Below are 14,486 nucleotides of genomic sequence, written 5' to 3' on the forward strand. Positions count from 1 at the left end.
ACTGTATGTAGGGCCACTAGTTATGGGTATAAGTTGTTTCAAAGTGACTGATGCCCTATTCTCTACTGAAAACATCATCAATCTTTTGGTTGGAATGAGTGCACTTGTCAAAGAAGTCGTTCTTGGGGCTCTCCTTTAGTGTCGACACCGCTCAGACTCAAACACAGTAGTAATCAAGTGGAAATGCAATGGCAGTGAAAAGCAATGTCCATGTAATACTCTGAATTTGCTACATTTTCATCATGTCAAGGTCATGCTGATGTTCAGATCAGAACCGGGAGGAGACCACAGGGGACAGGAGGTGGCGGCGGTGATGAAGAGGAGGGAAGATGAATGGAATAGTTGAAAATGAGTTGCGGAGCCAAAATGAAAACAGATGGAAAAGAGTTGTCTGTTTTGGATTAATATGGATTAAAGAAGAGGAGTGTGTGTGTAATATGCACACAGTTGTGTCTGACTGCTGGCTTCCTCATTTGGCACTCCTCACTATGTGAAGCGCAGACTGGAAGTGGAGCAGGGATGACAAACTAACCCCTGGAGACACTGCAAGAGGTGAGTGCATTTTTCTTATTTTTAATTGATCATACCTTCTTTATTCACATCCACTATGTATGTCAAATTAAACCTGGTGAAGAATTGGACATTTTCTCTTTCACCTAATTATCTGAAGTTTGCTATTTTTCTGTCAAGACGTTTAAAAGCCTGTACCTTTTGCTTAAAATCAAATGGATCATCCTAAGTAAACAAGAGGCATTGTGTTTTTTTTTTTATCTTGCAAACAGACCATATGTTATATTTTTAGTGACACATCAAACTCACCCAAATTGGAAAAGTCAAAATAATAGGCAAGAGATTGATCGTTTCAAAAAAAGTATGTTCTCATTATCTGGCATGCATGCAGCTGCTCTTCTCCATTCTGATTGATTTTACTGTCAAATTAACCAAAACAAGAAAATTACAAGTTGTGTATTTAAAACATCCACAAAGCTTTGCTTTAGATCAGTGGTTCTCAACCCTGGTCCTATGGTACCCAAACGATCAGCTAATCAGCATGCTCTGCATGAAGCCTGATGACGATCCTCAGCTGTGTTGGCTCAGTGAGACATGCAAAACGGGCTGGATAGGGCCTCTCCAGGACTGCGCTTGAGAACCACTGCTTAAGAGAACGTAATTCTGTTTAGCATAATGCTAACAAGCAGCTTACGTTTAGCATTTGTGTCGCAGTGTTGAAACCCTTTAAGCAATAGATAATTGAACACAAAAATGTGGAGCAATAGTCACAAACACATATTCTTTATCCCCTGCAAAAAAGTTATTTTTATTTTTTAATTTTTTTTTTTACTGTGGCTTACTGAGGAGTTTGGACCTGATGTGATTGGGCTGCCAGATCGTATAAGGTAGCCAAGCGAACACAGGATTGGCTAGAAGTTATCCAATTGACGTCAAACATTGGAAAGAAAATATTAAAGATGTAATTTAAATAACAAAATGTACGGGCTGAAATTGTAAAAACGTAAATAAACCTAAGAATATAAAAGCAAGATATATTAAATAAATGATAAAAAAAAGAGTGAATAATACACAAATTAATTGCCTGAGATGTGACAAATATTGTCAGTTTAGATTGCTAATGTGGTGCTATTATCGTTAAGACTATTTTTGTGATGTATTGTTATTTGTGAACTGCTCAAAAAGAAACCAAACCGAAGTGAACATGTCTGAATCGCGCATTTCGTTAGCGCTGCTGTACTGACGTAATCGGCAAGGTCGACGGCGCTTCAATCATTTTTTTCTTTTTCTTTTTTCTTTAATCTTCAAGTATCCTGCTTTTATATTCTTAGGTTTGTTTACATTTGGACAATTTCAGTCCACACATTTTGTTATTTAAATGACATCTTTAATATTTTCTTTCCAATGTTTCCAATGTAAAAAAAAAAGAAGCTTTTTTTTAAACAATTGTAAACGGCTTCTTTTTTCCACAAATTGAAAACAAAAGCCAAACATGGCAAACATTAAGCAAACAAACATCATCACAGTACACAACAATCTCACAATAACAGTAAAGGAAAAAAATATATATATATATGCCAGGGGTCTTAAACTAAGAAATATTAAAAATACCAAAATGAGAACACAAATTTAAGGTCTTGATAGCCTTCTTATTTTTGGAAGTAGAGATGGACTGTAAATATACATCCATCTCTTTCAAAAACAGAAGAAAAAAAGTAGGTTTTGACTTTACACATTTACATTTATGAATATAAAACTTAGCAAGATAAATTAAAAGACTAATCAAACAATATTATTTTTCAAACGAATTGTCAAAGTTCAGAAATCCAAACTAAACATTTGGTAAGAAAAGCTCAAAATTACAAAAGATATTGTCCAAAATAAATTTTCAAATGTCTTGCCATAGCTTGCGAACATAAGTAAATTTCCCAAACAGATGCAATTGTAAACGGGCAATCTAAAGCCAATCCTGCTGCGTGACGCCATCAGTAGGCGATCCCGATACAATCTGGCAGTCCAATCACATCTTGTACCGACATTGGCGCCATGTGTATCAATCGGTGCATCCGTGTTATACTGCCCCCAGGTGGCCAAAATGTTGTTGATAAATGACTTTTGTTTTGCATAGTAGAGTTTTAAGTTGTACTCAAGGATGTAGCACTGTACTGTATTTACTGATATTGGTTTTCTGAAGTGTTCCTGAGCCCATGTGGTGGTATCCTTTACATATTGATGTTGGTTTTTGATGCAGTGCTGCTTGAGGGATCAAAGGTCACGGACATTCAGTGTTAGTTTTTGTCCTTGCCGCTTACATGCAGTGATTTCTCCAGAGTCTCTTAACCTTTTGATGATAATTATTGACAGTAGATGATGAAATCTCTAAATTACTTGAAATTGTATGTTGGGAACGTTGTCTTTCAACTGTTTGACTCTTTTCTCACGCACTTGTTTGCAAAGAGGTGAAGCTCGCCCCATCCACCTGTTCCCAATTAGCCTGTTCACCTGTGGGATGTTCCAAAGCAAGCGTTTGATGAGCATTCATCAACTTCCTCAGTCTTTTTTGCCACCTGTCCCAGCTTTTTGGGGACTCGTTGCAGCCATAGAATTCTAACTTAATGATTGTCTGCGAAAAAACAATAACATTTATCCATTTTAACATTGAATGTTTTGTGTATTCAATTAAATATAGGTTGAACCTGAGTTGCAACAAAGTGGTATGGTGTTTTTATGTTTAACATCCCAACTTCATTAGAATTGGGTTTGTGTGAGAATAGGACCAGCTTGTTCCCAAATACTGTATACAGTAGAGTTTTTATTACCAGATTATACAGTGCATGTGAGAACATGGGGAGACACAATAAAAATTAATACTCTGTCCATGTCATGCTTTCTGAATAATGACCACCCACCTCATCCCCTCAACAACTACGTCCATGGCACAATTTATGGTTTTAAAAATGAAGAATAACACTGTGTAGCCCAGTGTTCTGCAACCAGCAGCTCCGGAGCCCCATTAGTCCTTCTTCTGTGGCTCCTTTTGGATCTAAAAAAAAAAAGAAGGAAAAAGAGAGATAAAAGGAAAACGTTTTTTTTTTTTTTTTTAAACCCTAAAAATGTCCAAAAGAAAGCAGAAATTTACCATAAAATTCTACAAAATTGCCAAAAATGTGAGAGGGTTGATTACAATTTTTTTTTTAAGGCGGAAAAGAACATGTTAAAAAAGTAAGCATAAAATGTCCAAGAAATCCTGAAAATTACCATATCATTTCTTTGGAATTGCCCCAAAAAAGGCAGAATTTTTAATTATTTTTTTTAAAGCAGAAAACGAAACATTTAAAATGCAACTATAAAATGTCCAAAAATAAAAGAAGAAATCCCGAAAATTACCATAAAATGTCCACCCCCCGTTCCAATAAATAAATACAAATAATCAGAAAATTGATAGCAAAGAGGTAAGGTAGAAGAAAAGGAATCTCAAAGTATTGTATACTGCATATTTTTTAGATTAGAAGATTAGACTAACACTCCCAAACTGTTTCATTCATCATCATGTTCAAATGTTTTGCAATGTCTCGACAGATTTTTGTTATTTATTTGGCCTAAAATGGCTCTATTGACAGCAAAGACCTTCCCTCCGTGTGCAATCCAGTCTTTCTCGCTGAACGTTTCTCCCCGCATCCATTCACCAGCGTCTTCTTCCTCACCCAGGCATGATGGCGTTCCTTCAGCAAATGCGCTCCCCCGCGCTCTCCTTCATCCAGACTGTTGTGTCTCTCTGCCTGGGCGCCATGGTGCTCACGTCCTCCTACTGGTGTGTGGGGGAACAGAAGGTGCCCAAGCCTCTGTGTTCACCCACCAAGCATAAGAAATGTATCCCAGTTCCCGGCATGTCCAACTCGTCCAGCATCCAGTTCTCCTGGGAGACCGGAGACGACCGCTTCGTCTTCCCCATCTTTCACACGGGCCTGTTTGTCATCTGCGAGGAGAACATCTACACGGATGCGTGGGGTGAGTGTTCAAAACACACGATTCAGACAGTGAAAGGATACTGAGGCATGTTGGGAACATTGAAATGAAGGGGTGAAAAGAACAACACAAGCCCATTTTTCACATTAATACGCAAAAGTGTTATAGTTGTCAATCCGTGCCGTAGTCCTGGGATTTCCACTGCAAATCCAGCATGATTACCGAGGTGAGATCCACACAAACAGGAAGTGAAGGCAACAAATTGGGTCATAGAGGGAGTGGAAATCCAAGGTGATAATAGGGACTGAGCTCCCCGTCTGTGTTAGTTAGAATTTGTGTGGGTCAATGTCTGTGTGTGTCAGTGTTTGTGTGTGTGTGTGGGGGGGGGGGGGGGGGTGCGCGTGTGTGTGTGTGTGTGTGTGTGTGTGTGTGTGTGTGTGTGTGTGTGTGTGTGTGTGTGTGTGTGTGTGTGTGTGTGTGTGTGTGTGTGTGTGTGTGTGTGTGTACATGCGCACGCTTAGCCTAAAGGGGATTAACTTAAGTGTGTGTTCTGCTTGTGGAGATTTAGTCTTTAGCAGTATGGCTCAATCATGGATCAGAAATCCAGAGAGCAAAAGGTCGATAGGATACGTAAACACAGGCTCAATATTATCTGATTTGTTGTTATTGTTATTATTATTATTATTAGTTGGTCATTTACATCTCCCTCTAGAATTATTGCATAATTTTTGCCGCAGAATGAAAACATTTGTGTTTGACATCAAAAGATGATTATGAAACAAGATATCAACATTTGATCTTATTTCTAGGCACATAATTTATATCTGCATCCGATATCAACTTAGTAGATGGGGTGTGGGGGGAGCAGCCTTAAATGAGCAAAAGTATAGGATCATTTGACTGACCGCTGTGTTCTATAACATTAATTAACTAAACAATAAATAGCGCTGAATGTCCCCACTCGCTTTCAGATTTGGGCTTTGGCTGTGAATATTACATTTATACCAGTTTTAGGCAATACAAATAATAAATATTTGCTTTTTATTTATTTTAAGTCTTTGTTTCAACACTTTTCCTGGTGAATCCTTCTTCTTCTTCTTCTTCTTCTTCTTCTGTTGTTGTGTATGAGATATACGGGTAGATGTACAGTCCCTAACCCCGGCGACTAGCAGGTGCCCATTGTCGCTGAAAATAGAAACTGAAAATGTTGATCTCTTTCACTATCTCTTATATTCACCTTTTGATGTGAAACCCAGATGCTACCATAATTGTCGACATCCAAATGCACGTATTTCAACAGCACTATACTAAACTTCTCTTCCAGAGGAGAAGTGTCGCGGGTTCTACACGTTGACTCCAAGATCTGAAAAAGGTAACTTGCATGACATCTTGTGGTCACTTAGTAAATTGCTTGTGAATTCTTCGTGACGCTTGCTTGGTCATTCTCTCCTGTTGTCTCTCAGCCATGTTTTGGCTGTCGCTGTCCTTGGAGCTGATGTACGTGGCTCTGCTGTTCATCAGCTGCATGCTGCTGTCCGCGCAGTTGTGCATCAGGGCCTGGTTCCCCTCCACGCAGCGCTGGGGCCAGCTGCTCAACGCTTTTGCTGCCGTCTTCACAGTCTTGGCAGGTGCACAACTGCTTTATTTGATACGTCGATGCCTGTGACATTCTGTGGTATTTCATTTGTTTTTTTTTCCCGTCTTGGGGCTTCCCAGGTCTGCTTGGAATGGTGGGTCACATGATGTTCATGCAGGTGTTTCAGACGACCGTGTCCATGGGCCCAGAGGACTTCAAGCCTCACAGTTACGGATATTCTTGGGCATTCTAGTGAGTCCATTACGCAGAAATAACTCACAAGGATGGCAAAGTCCTTAAAATGATGACGCATATACCATTTTTAACATCTTAACAGATTTTTAAAATAGGAGCGAGGTGGTCAATCTTGGTCCTCGAGGGCCGGAGTCCTGCTGGTTTTGGAGGTTTCTTATTTCCAACACAAACTGATTCCAATCAATAGGATCGTTATCAGGCTTATGCAGAGCTTGCTGATGAGCTGATCATATATCAGCTGTGTTGGAGAAGGGCAACATGCAAAACCTGCAGGACTCCGGCCCTCGAGGCCCACCTCTGGCCTATACTGTACAGTTGTCCCACCTGAGCAGGCCCGTGAGGGGGGGGGGGGGGGGGGGTTGACTCTTCACACCATCCGCACCATTGGACAATCTTTCAGGATAATCTTTTAAACACATCAGATAATCTGACTTTTGGTGATTGGGAGGGTGGAATTACACTCAAATTAGGCCTGTTTATTGGTGTGCCTTGAGATCTGAATTTCCCCATTTCAAGTTTTCTGTTCAACTAAAAGAGGCTGCAAGCTATTTTGTGACACTCTCACTTGAAGTTTACTGTCACACTGAACCTAAAACAGAGGGAATTGCAAGTTGTATATGTTTAAAACAACATAGCTTTGCCTTCTTAGTTTAAAGCTACTGAATGTAGAATATTCCATTTCGAATTGCTACTGCCTGCCACCTGCTGGCGAAAAAGGAAACTGCACATACCGTTCTTCACATACACACCAAGCACATTACATCACATCCGCAGACATAGCGCGGGAAATTCTAACCCGAATCCAGTCTGAAAACTATTGGCCAGAGGCTTGCAGGAGTACCCATTGTGAACAGCTCAGGTGTTATTCTACTAATCAGAAGGCATTTCACTCATAAATGGTCAAATAAAAAGCTTATTGTAAAGTTATTTTGGGGATAAAAGTTACATTTTGCAACTTCAATGCTAACAAACAATTCAAAACACTATTGACATGCTAATGGTTCGCTTCAATAGTTTATTTAAAAGCAAACGAGGGATTAACACATTTGCATTTGTTCATCTTCTTCGATGATAAAGACTAATATTATAGTATCTTACTGAGTCACTTCCAGTAGTAGTAAAAGAAGAAATCTATTCTTCTTTCATGTCAGCACAGCTTACAGTATTATACTGCATCCATGTGGCCAAGGCAGGCACATTTGAAGGAGCAGCAAAATGGGCATATTAAGATTACATGACGCCTTCAACCTGAAATGCAAGTGCTGAATGTTTGCAGTAGTTAATATCTTCCCTGTATGTTTTTCCTTCAGTGTGGCCTGGTTTGCCTTCACTGTCTGCATGTCAGCCGGCGTCTCCACCCTGAACAACTACACAAAGAAGGTCCTGATGGTGGGAGCCCGACTTAATTCCAGCCTCAACCCCTTCAACTTTGTGGGCCTTCTGCCCCCGGCTCCTTATTGCTCTGCACCAAACTCTGACATCGCCCACGCTTTTCATCAATCCCATGCGCAAATCTCTCATTTGTCCCCTTACTACCAGCAGCCATCAACCAAGTCACCACCGCCCAGTAAGCCTTCCCACTTTGTTCCTCTGCCCCACTCGGTGTCCTTCCCTCCTCCCTCCTCCCACCTTGCGTCTGCGTCCCCTTTGCACCGATTGTCCCTCCCATCTCCATCTCATTCACACATCCACGGTCTCCTCAAAGGTCACCAGGGGAACATGGTCCCCCTTTACACGCCACAGGAATACTACAGCCTTCTCTGAAGTCTTATTGTGCAGTTCATTTGGCCTGGTGTGAATACAGTAATACAACTCAGGTGTGGACCAACTCTACCAGTGGTCTGGTTTTGGTTCCAAACAAACTTTGGTGCATTTCTGTTGTAGTGAGAAAGTTATCCAACCTTGATTTTTTTTTTTTTTTGTAGCCGAGCTATTGTAGCTTCTTAGACTATCCATGCATTCATTTTTGATACTGCTTACCCTTTTGAGGGTCACATAGAGCTGGAGTGCGTATCCATACGCAGGCCACACTCTTGATTGGACTAAAGTTGAAAAACCATGTTTGTTATCAAAATAAAGTAAAAACAATAATGCTTAAAAAACTAACTGAAACTACATTTTGTTTTTAAAACTTTAAGTAAAGCGAAAATATCTTTAATTTTCATCATTGTCAATACATTTCATACATTAGCTTTCAGGGTTTATTTAAAAATAAAATAAATTTTTATTAGGGATGTTCAATACCACTTTTTTCCAGACCATTACCAGTTTGAGTGCTCAACTCCTAGTCATTGATACAGATACCAAGTACCGATACCACGAGTACTTTTCATACGTACAATTTCTTTAAAAAAGCAATGGCAGATAATTTTAAAGAAAGTCCTATATCTCCCAATATATTATTTTTCCTTAAAATTGCATGTAATAAATGGCTATTTTCAATTCTAATTTCTCATTCCTAGTTCCTGATCATAAAATGGCCACAAGAGGGCAGCCAATGCTGGTACCGGCTGCCGTTGTGAGTACCGCAAGCTTGAAATAAGGCTGGCTAGCGGCCCGATACTGATACCTGGTTCCTGATACCTCGCCCATCCCTAATTTTGATATTTCTATACAGCCATTCAGAAGAAAGAATGAAGAAATATTAAAACTGTAGTTTACTCAACTTTATTTCACAATACTTATTGACCTTTTTTAAATCTTGTGAAGCTCAAACACATCATATATAGCATAAAAAAATAAAACTAATAAACTAAGTTTTGGAGAGAAAAAAACTAACATTCACTCTAAAATGAATTACAACTTAAAATATCACAATAAAATCACAGGGCACAAACAGGCAGCCAACAATTCCCACTATCATTCACAGCACCACCGAGTTGGAACTGAACCCATTGGCGCGTGCGCCAAAGTCAGGCAAATATACTACTACACCTTCAGTGACCCCTTGGTGGACTACTAGTACTATGTAATTATAAAAGGTGGCAACAAAGGCATTTTTTTCTTTTTAGTACACCAAACTTTCCTTCCTTCTTCAAGCTTTACTTACTTACTTTGCTCATTCTGGATTTGTGAAAAAGACCATGTGAGAACGTTTACAAGTCCATTAACTGATTCAGACCAGAGAAAACACATATTTGTGAAAACATTGAATATGCACTTGTGTGCAATGGACGTACTGTTGACAACAGGATGCGGCTACCCAAAGAAAAAGTTGCTACCATAATGGAAATGCTGTATTACAACAAAACCCTCAAATGACAATAATTGGTTGGAAATCTTTTTATTATAGTAAAAATAATTGTCACTGTCATCCATGAGGAGAAACAACAAAACAAAACAGCATTAGATATACAAAGCATAACAGGAAACATATTTACATTTACGATGTAAAGGCAGTTTTATGTGTCAATTCCTAAGTCAGCTATGACATTTGGAAGGCAGTGAAGGTTTATATTTTAACTTATTTTGGTTTCATTGGTGTTACCTGATCCAAATGTCCATGATTTACATAAAGCACTAAATCCAAAAGATCATTTAGAAGGGACTTAGATGATTGAAGATTTAGCAACTTTAAAAACATGACTGTTACATTCTTTAGTCCAAGTCCAAAACAAGCACAACCTTGAGACATGATGCTTTACAAATATATCGGCATTGCATAGTCCTGTCATTGAGTAATCCTTAAATCTACAACATGTCAATTTGGACCGATGCCATCATGTTAGGGCAGCACCAGAATTCATTTTAGTAACACTTATCATAAAGCAAAACCATAGAAAATAAATGACTTTAACTTGGTAAACTTACAATAAAATAATGGGGAAAAACTTGAAAAATAATAGACTCACCCCAACTTATATCCGTATTTCAATGTACTACAAAGATGATCACTGATTTTATTTGTTACAACTTTTTGTTGCTGCTGAAAATAATGAATCTGACTTTCTTTTAGCATCATATGCATTATTTAATCCAAAGTGTATACAACTTCAATTGGTTGTGCCTCTCTCTTGTACTGCCATTGCGGAATGTTACAATCTGCTATTTCTCAGTAACTAAATATCAGGTTTTTGCTCAAAGAATGGATCCAGCCTAACCATTTCTTTTGCTTGGATGTTATTATTTCTAGTATCATTCTCATGCAGTCTTCTTGCGTAGCACAAAGTAAATGACGGCAGAGACAAATGTGAGCGCAAAGGAGATCCATGCAAGGATGTAGCAGTGGCCATAAGAACCGATAGACTCGTCCAGATGGAAGCGGTCTGTGTAGATGGAGGCTGCGATCATGATGCTGAGACCTGCGAGAGAGGACAAAGCCATTCGCAAAGGACGAATCTCGCAAGACAGAGATGGTGGCATCAGAGAATGGACTCCAACTTACAGGCGAGGGCTTGGAAGACGCCAGAGATGGTGAACCTCTGCCCCTTGTTCAAAGTGAAGAGCTGAGCGACAAACACGAAGATTCCCAGGATGGAGAATATACAGGCAAGCACCGAGCTGGCTTGCACTGCCTGGAGGTAGTCTGCAGGGGTGGTCAGAAACACATCGGTTAGCAGCATTGCCACAATAAATCCACAACCGTGTGGAATCCATGTTGAAAGATGATGTAAGACTAAATATGCATCGCACTTGGCTTAAATATTAAAAACGTCTGTCAAACTACAAACACATGGCAAATGTTTGACTGAAGAAAAAAAAAAAAGATCAAATGAGTTTGCCACATTTGAGCCAGGGAAGTAGCATGTGTGCACAAGAACAGGTTCTCACTATGACAGACAGTGATACGTGCGCATGTGTGTCTTACCTTGTGGGTAGTGCGAGCCTGTTGGGAGATCGGTGTAGTTCCACGCACCATTCATGTATATCCACCGGGCCCACACATCAGTGGATAGGGTTTCAGTCACCCACCAAGCCTGAGCAAAACGGAGACAGTTGCTTTGAGTCATTCCATGGCCAAGTTACATACACAAGTACTTATTCTCAAATCAATATTCCCCATTCAAATGGAGTTAATCCCATTTTTGTGTGTATTTGGTAAAGAAAAACAATAACCATGGTGTGGCATGTGTGGCTTTAAGGGGCTTGGCCTGGTGAGTGATGTCCGGAACTTGGCCGGTTAGTCTGTATGAGTGTCTGGGCGTGGTTTTTGGCCTACAGTAGTTCTCCTTTTCTATCAGCGGGTTTGACTTTTTGTCCATTTCAGTCAATTATTTTTGTCATACTTAAGACAAATTCAAAATTGTGTTTTTAAAGGGACAGTGTGTAATACTAATAATTAATTTTAAAAAACAAGTATTCATTTTAATAGTGCGCAAAAAAAGTCCATCACATCAAAGTGCATTTTTTTAAATATAATCGTAGGTCTAGTAATCGCCAATTATATTACATACGTCGTGTCGCACCCTTCAGGAAGCAGACATGTTTTGCCGCCATCTTTCTGCTACGAATACCCGAAGGAGAAGAATTTTGCAAACGTAGTTAGCCTCTGGTGGTAGTTACAGCTCGTGTCGAACCCAATGGGTCGCCCGCCATTTGCCTTCCACAGCTGGGGCCTGCAGGTGGTTGTCGCCAAGTCCCATGATTCAGGCTCCCACCACTTGTCTCCTACTTTGCTAGCTTCTCCCATTAGCTGCTCTCGTTAGCCGCTCACGCTAGCTCCTACTCGCCTCGTCGCTCACTCCAAATAATAATTGGTGGTATGCTTGTGAAGTGTGGTCTGTCTGAGGCACCGTAGTGCGTGCTTAAAAAAAACCCATTGCATTCTATTAGTTCACCACCAGATGGCACTGAATCCTACACACAGTATTCTTCGGATTCTTTTATTCACTTCACTTGAGGTCTCATAACTAGAAAAACTCGTAAGATGAGGCACCGGTAAGTCAAGGTACCACTTGTGGAACAAATTCATGCATAGGGTAGGAAATGTGTTTTAAAAAAACTGCATGAGGAAGTGTTTACTCCTCGTGTCCAGACATGTTTGGAATTGAAAATCGTGTCGGTCAGTGTGGCATTCCACAAGTCTCAGTGTGGTATGCGACGCTCACTACGGCACATGCAAGCATGTCACATATTTGTGCGTGAATGACGAGTATGTGCAGGCACAACATCTCCCTAAAGCGTCACCTGCAATTTAGAAGCAATAACAGAGGAAGACAGCCACGTGCTTCATCAATGTGTCAACTATGAACCCACCCCCCTCCCTCTAAGAGTAAGACAATGGGCAACAGCCTGAGTGAAGAAGAAGCCTGAGTGATGAAAGAGTTGCCAATCAATCAGTCGTCAGTGCGTCTTTTCGCTGTCACCAAAACATACCACTGCAGACATTTTAAAGTCTGCTGTGGTTTGGCATGTCTTGAGGAAGCTGTGCGTGCACGTGTGTGGATGCACGCACAGGTATGTACTGGATGAACTCAAACACTTACATTGTCGATGGTGGCCACCAGCAGTAGGATGATGCCAATGATGTGCAGGGCAAAGATGGCGGCAAGGAGAATCAGCATGATGGCGGCACTGACGAGGACAGAGAGGCTGGTGAAAACTTGTTGCACTGCTAGCATGACTTTCTCATTAATTTGTAACCAAACAAGAAGACATTAAAAGTCAAACATGGCTGCTAGCTTTGTGAAGATGAGCCAGTAATGTCAGCTCCAAGACACACACACGCCCATCTTTATAAACACACACGAGCCAAGTCCTGGCTCACGCTCACGTTTTTGGTTTTGCTAACTTCTAATTACTTTGAGTGATATCCAAAGCACGAGTGTTGCCGTTTATTTGTGAAGAGCCAATACAGCAAACAAAATCTTGACTACTATTGAGGAAACTTTGAGTGTGTGAAGGAGGGAAGCTCATGGCGGGAAGATGAGTTTGGACTTGCCTGCTGACGACTGCACGAAAGCTGCCACTCCTTAAAATAACTGTAAAGAATATTCCCCCGCGTGACTGTGCCTAAACTTATCCCTCCTCTCGTTTGAATTTCTGCACATGAATACTCACTCCCAACGCACAAAACCACACTGGAGCACTTCAAATACATTCAAGGCACATCGTAATGTCTCTGTCAACAATAAAGAGGTGGCCACTCCCTAAGTGAGAAATATTGCATTAGGGGTTGTTTATTTTAAAAATACATTTATATATATGTTTTGTTTTTTAACAGTAGCGCAACTGGGTGTGAAGTATGGAAGAGTCACATCTGGAATGTGCTGCTTCTCTCCACAGTGAAAAGGAGTGGTCAAGGGTTGGGCCAAGTCCCTCTGTCTCACGCACACGCACGCACACGCACTGCCAAGAGCGCTAATAATGTGGACGCCGAAACACGTGTTCACGCCCGACACATCTACAAAAATGTTTTCCCACCTTTTATTAGTGAAACGAAAGATTGAGCTCCAAATATTTGCGTTGTAAAATATCTGCCTGGGGCGATGGGAGTGCTAACACAGACGTGCTCTTCGGCTCTTTTTCTGTCGGAGGGTAATATTGTAATGAATTACTGGAAACGGATATAAAAGACTAGCAATGCCAAGAAGCTGGATACTTGATACGGAAGAACACACACACTACATTTTCTTCTACACTTTCGACAAAACACACTCCATTACATTGAACCAAATGTCCCAACCATAACTGGATATTTAATAGAAATGGGACCGTTTGAAAAAACACCTTAACTTGACATTATTCATAGAATAAAAGAAAAAAAGAACTGATAAAGCGCAAACAGCTGCACACAATCAATCACAATCAACTTCTAATTACAATAAGCAACAATATATTGTACAGAGTTAGTAAATTATCTTCAACTTACCGTTTGCTGGCTGGCTGGCTGTCTCGAACACTAATTTCAGACTCAGCCTGGCAAAGTACAAACATAAGAGACTTACCCGTCCGCCTACTTTTGCCCCACCTTCTTTTTCAAGTCCACACCCCTCCTGCCTCGTCAGACTCAAAACCCCGCACACTCTCCGACCAACCCACCCCAAGTTTCTACTCGCCCTTCTCGCACCCCCCACAAGTCCCCGCTGCCGGCCCAGCCCCTCTTCATTCTATCCACACACATACACACGCAGGGACTCTTTTACGACATACTTTCCTCCTTTGGTGTCTCCTGACTTTGTCACTCAGCTGATGGTGATTTGGTTCTGGGAGGGCAGCAAATGACTCACTGAGGTTTGGT

The 14,486-nt window shown here is 40.6% G+C and overlaps 2 protein-coding genes across 2 annotated transcripts; one reads left to right on the top strand and one right to left on the bottom strand.

The window, feature by feature from the left end:
* Positions 1 to 403: 403 nt before the first annotated feature.
* Positions 404 to 10,297, top strand: gsg1 (germ cell associated 1). Its single transcript, XM_086067087.1, has 6 exons — positions 404 to 552; positions 4,219 to 4,518; positions 5,801 to 5,848; positions 5,940 to 6,104; positions 6,193 to 6,304; positions 7,618 to 10,297. The coding sequence occupies exons 2-6, from the start codon at positions 4,221 to 4,223 to the stop codon at positions 8,069 to 8,071; spliced, it is 1,077 nt and encodes a 358-aa protein (XP_085923213.1). The 5' UTR covers positions 404 to 552; positions 4,219 to 4,220; the 3' UTR covers positions 8,072 to 10,297.
* emp1b (epithelial membrane protein 1b) lies at positions 9,575 to 14,267 on the bottom strand. The gene is made up of 5 exons (XM_086067100.1): positions 14,118 to 14,267; positions 12,733 to 12,820; positions 11,115 to 11,223; positions 10,692 to 10,832; positions 9,575 to 10,608 (listed from the first exon to the last, which is right to left on the bottom strand). The coding sequence occupies exons 1-5, from the start codon at positions 14,180 to 14,182 to the stop codon at positions 10,448 to 10,450; spliced, it is 564 nt and encodes a 187-aa protein (XP_085923226.1). The 5' UTR covers positions 14,183 to 14,267; the 3' UTR covers positions 9,575 to 10,447.
* Between the last annotated feature and the right edge of the window lie 219 nt (positions 14,268 to 14,486).

Source organism: Leptonotus elevatus, chromosome 1 (assembly GCF_054856555.1).
Source record: "Leptonotus elevatus isolate MCC_2025b chromosome 1, RoL_Lele_1.0, whole genome shotgun sequence".
NCBI lineage: Eukaryota > Metazoa > Chordata > Actinopteri > Syngnathiformes > Syngnathidae > Leptonotus > Leptonotus elevatus.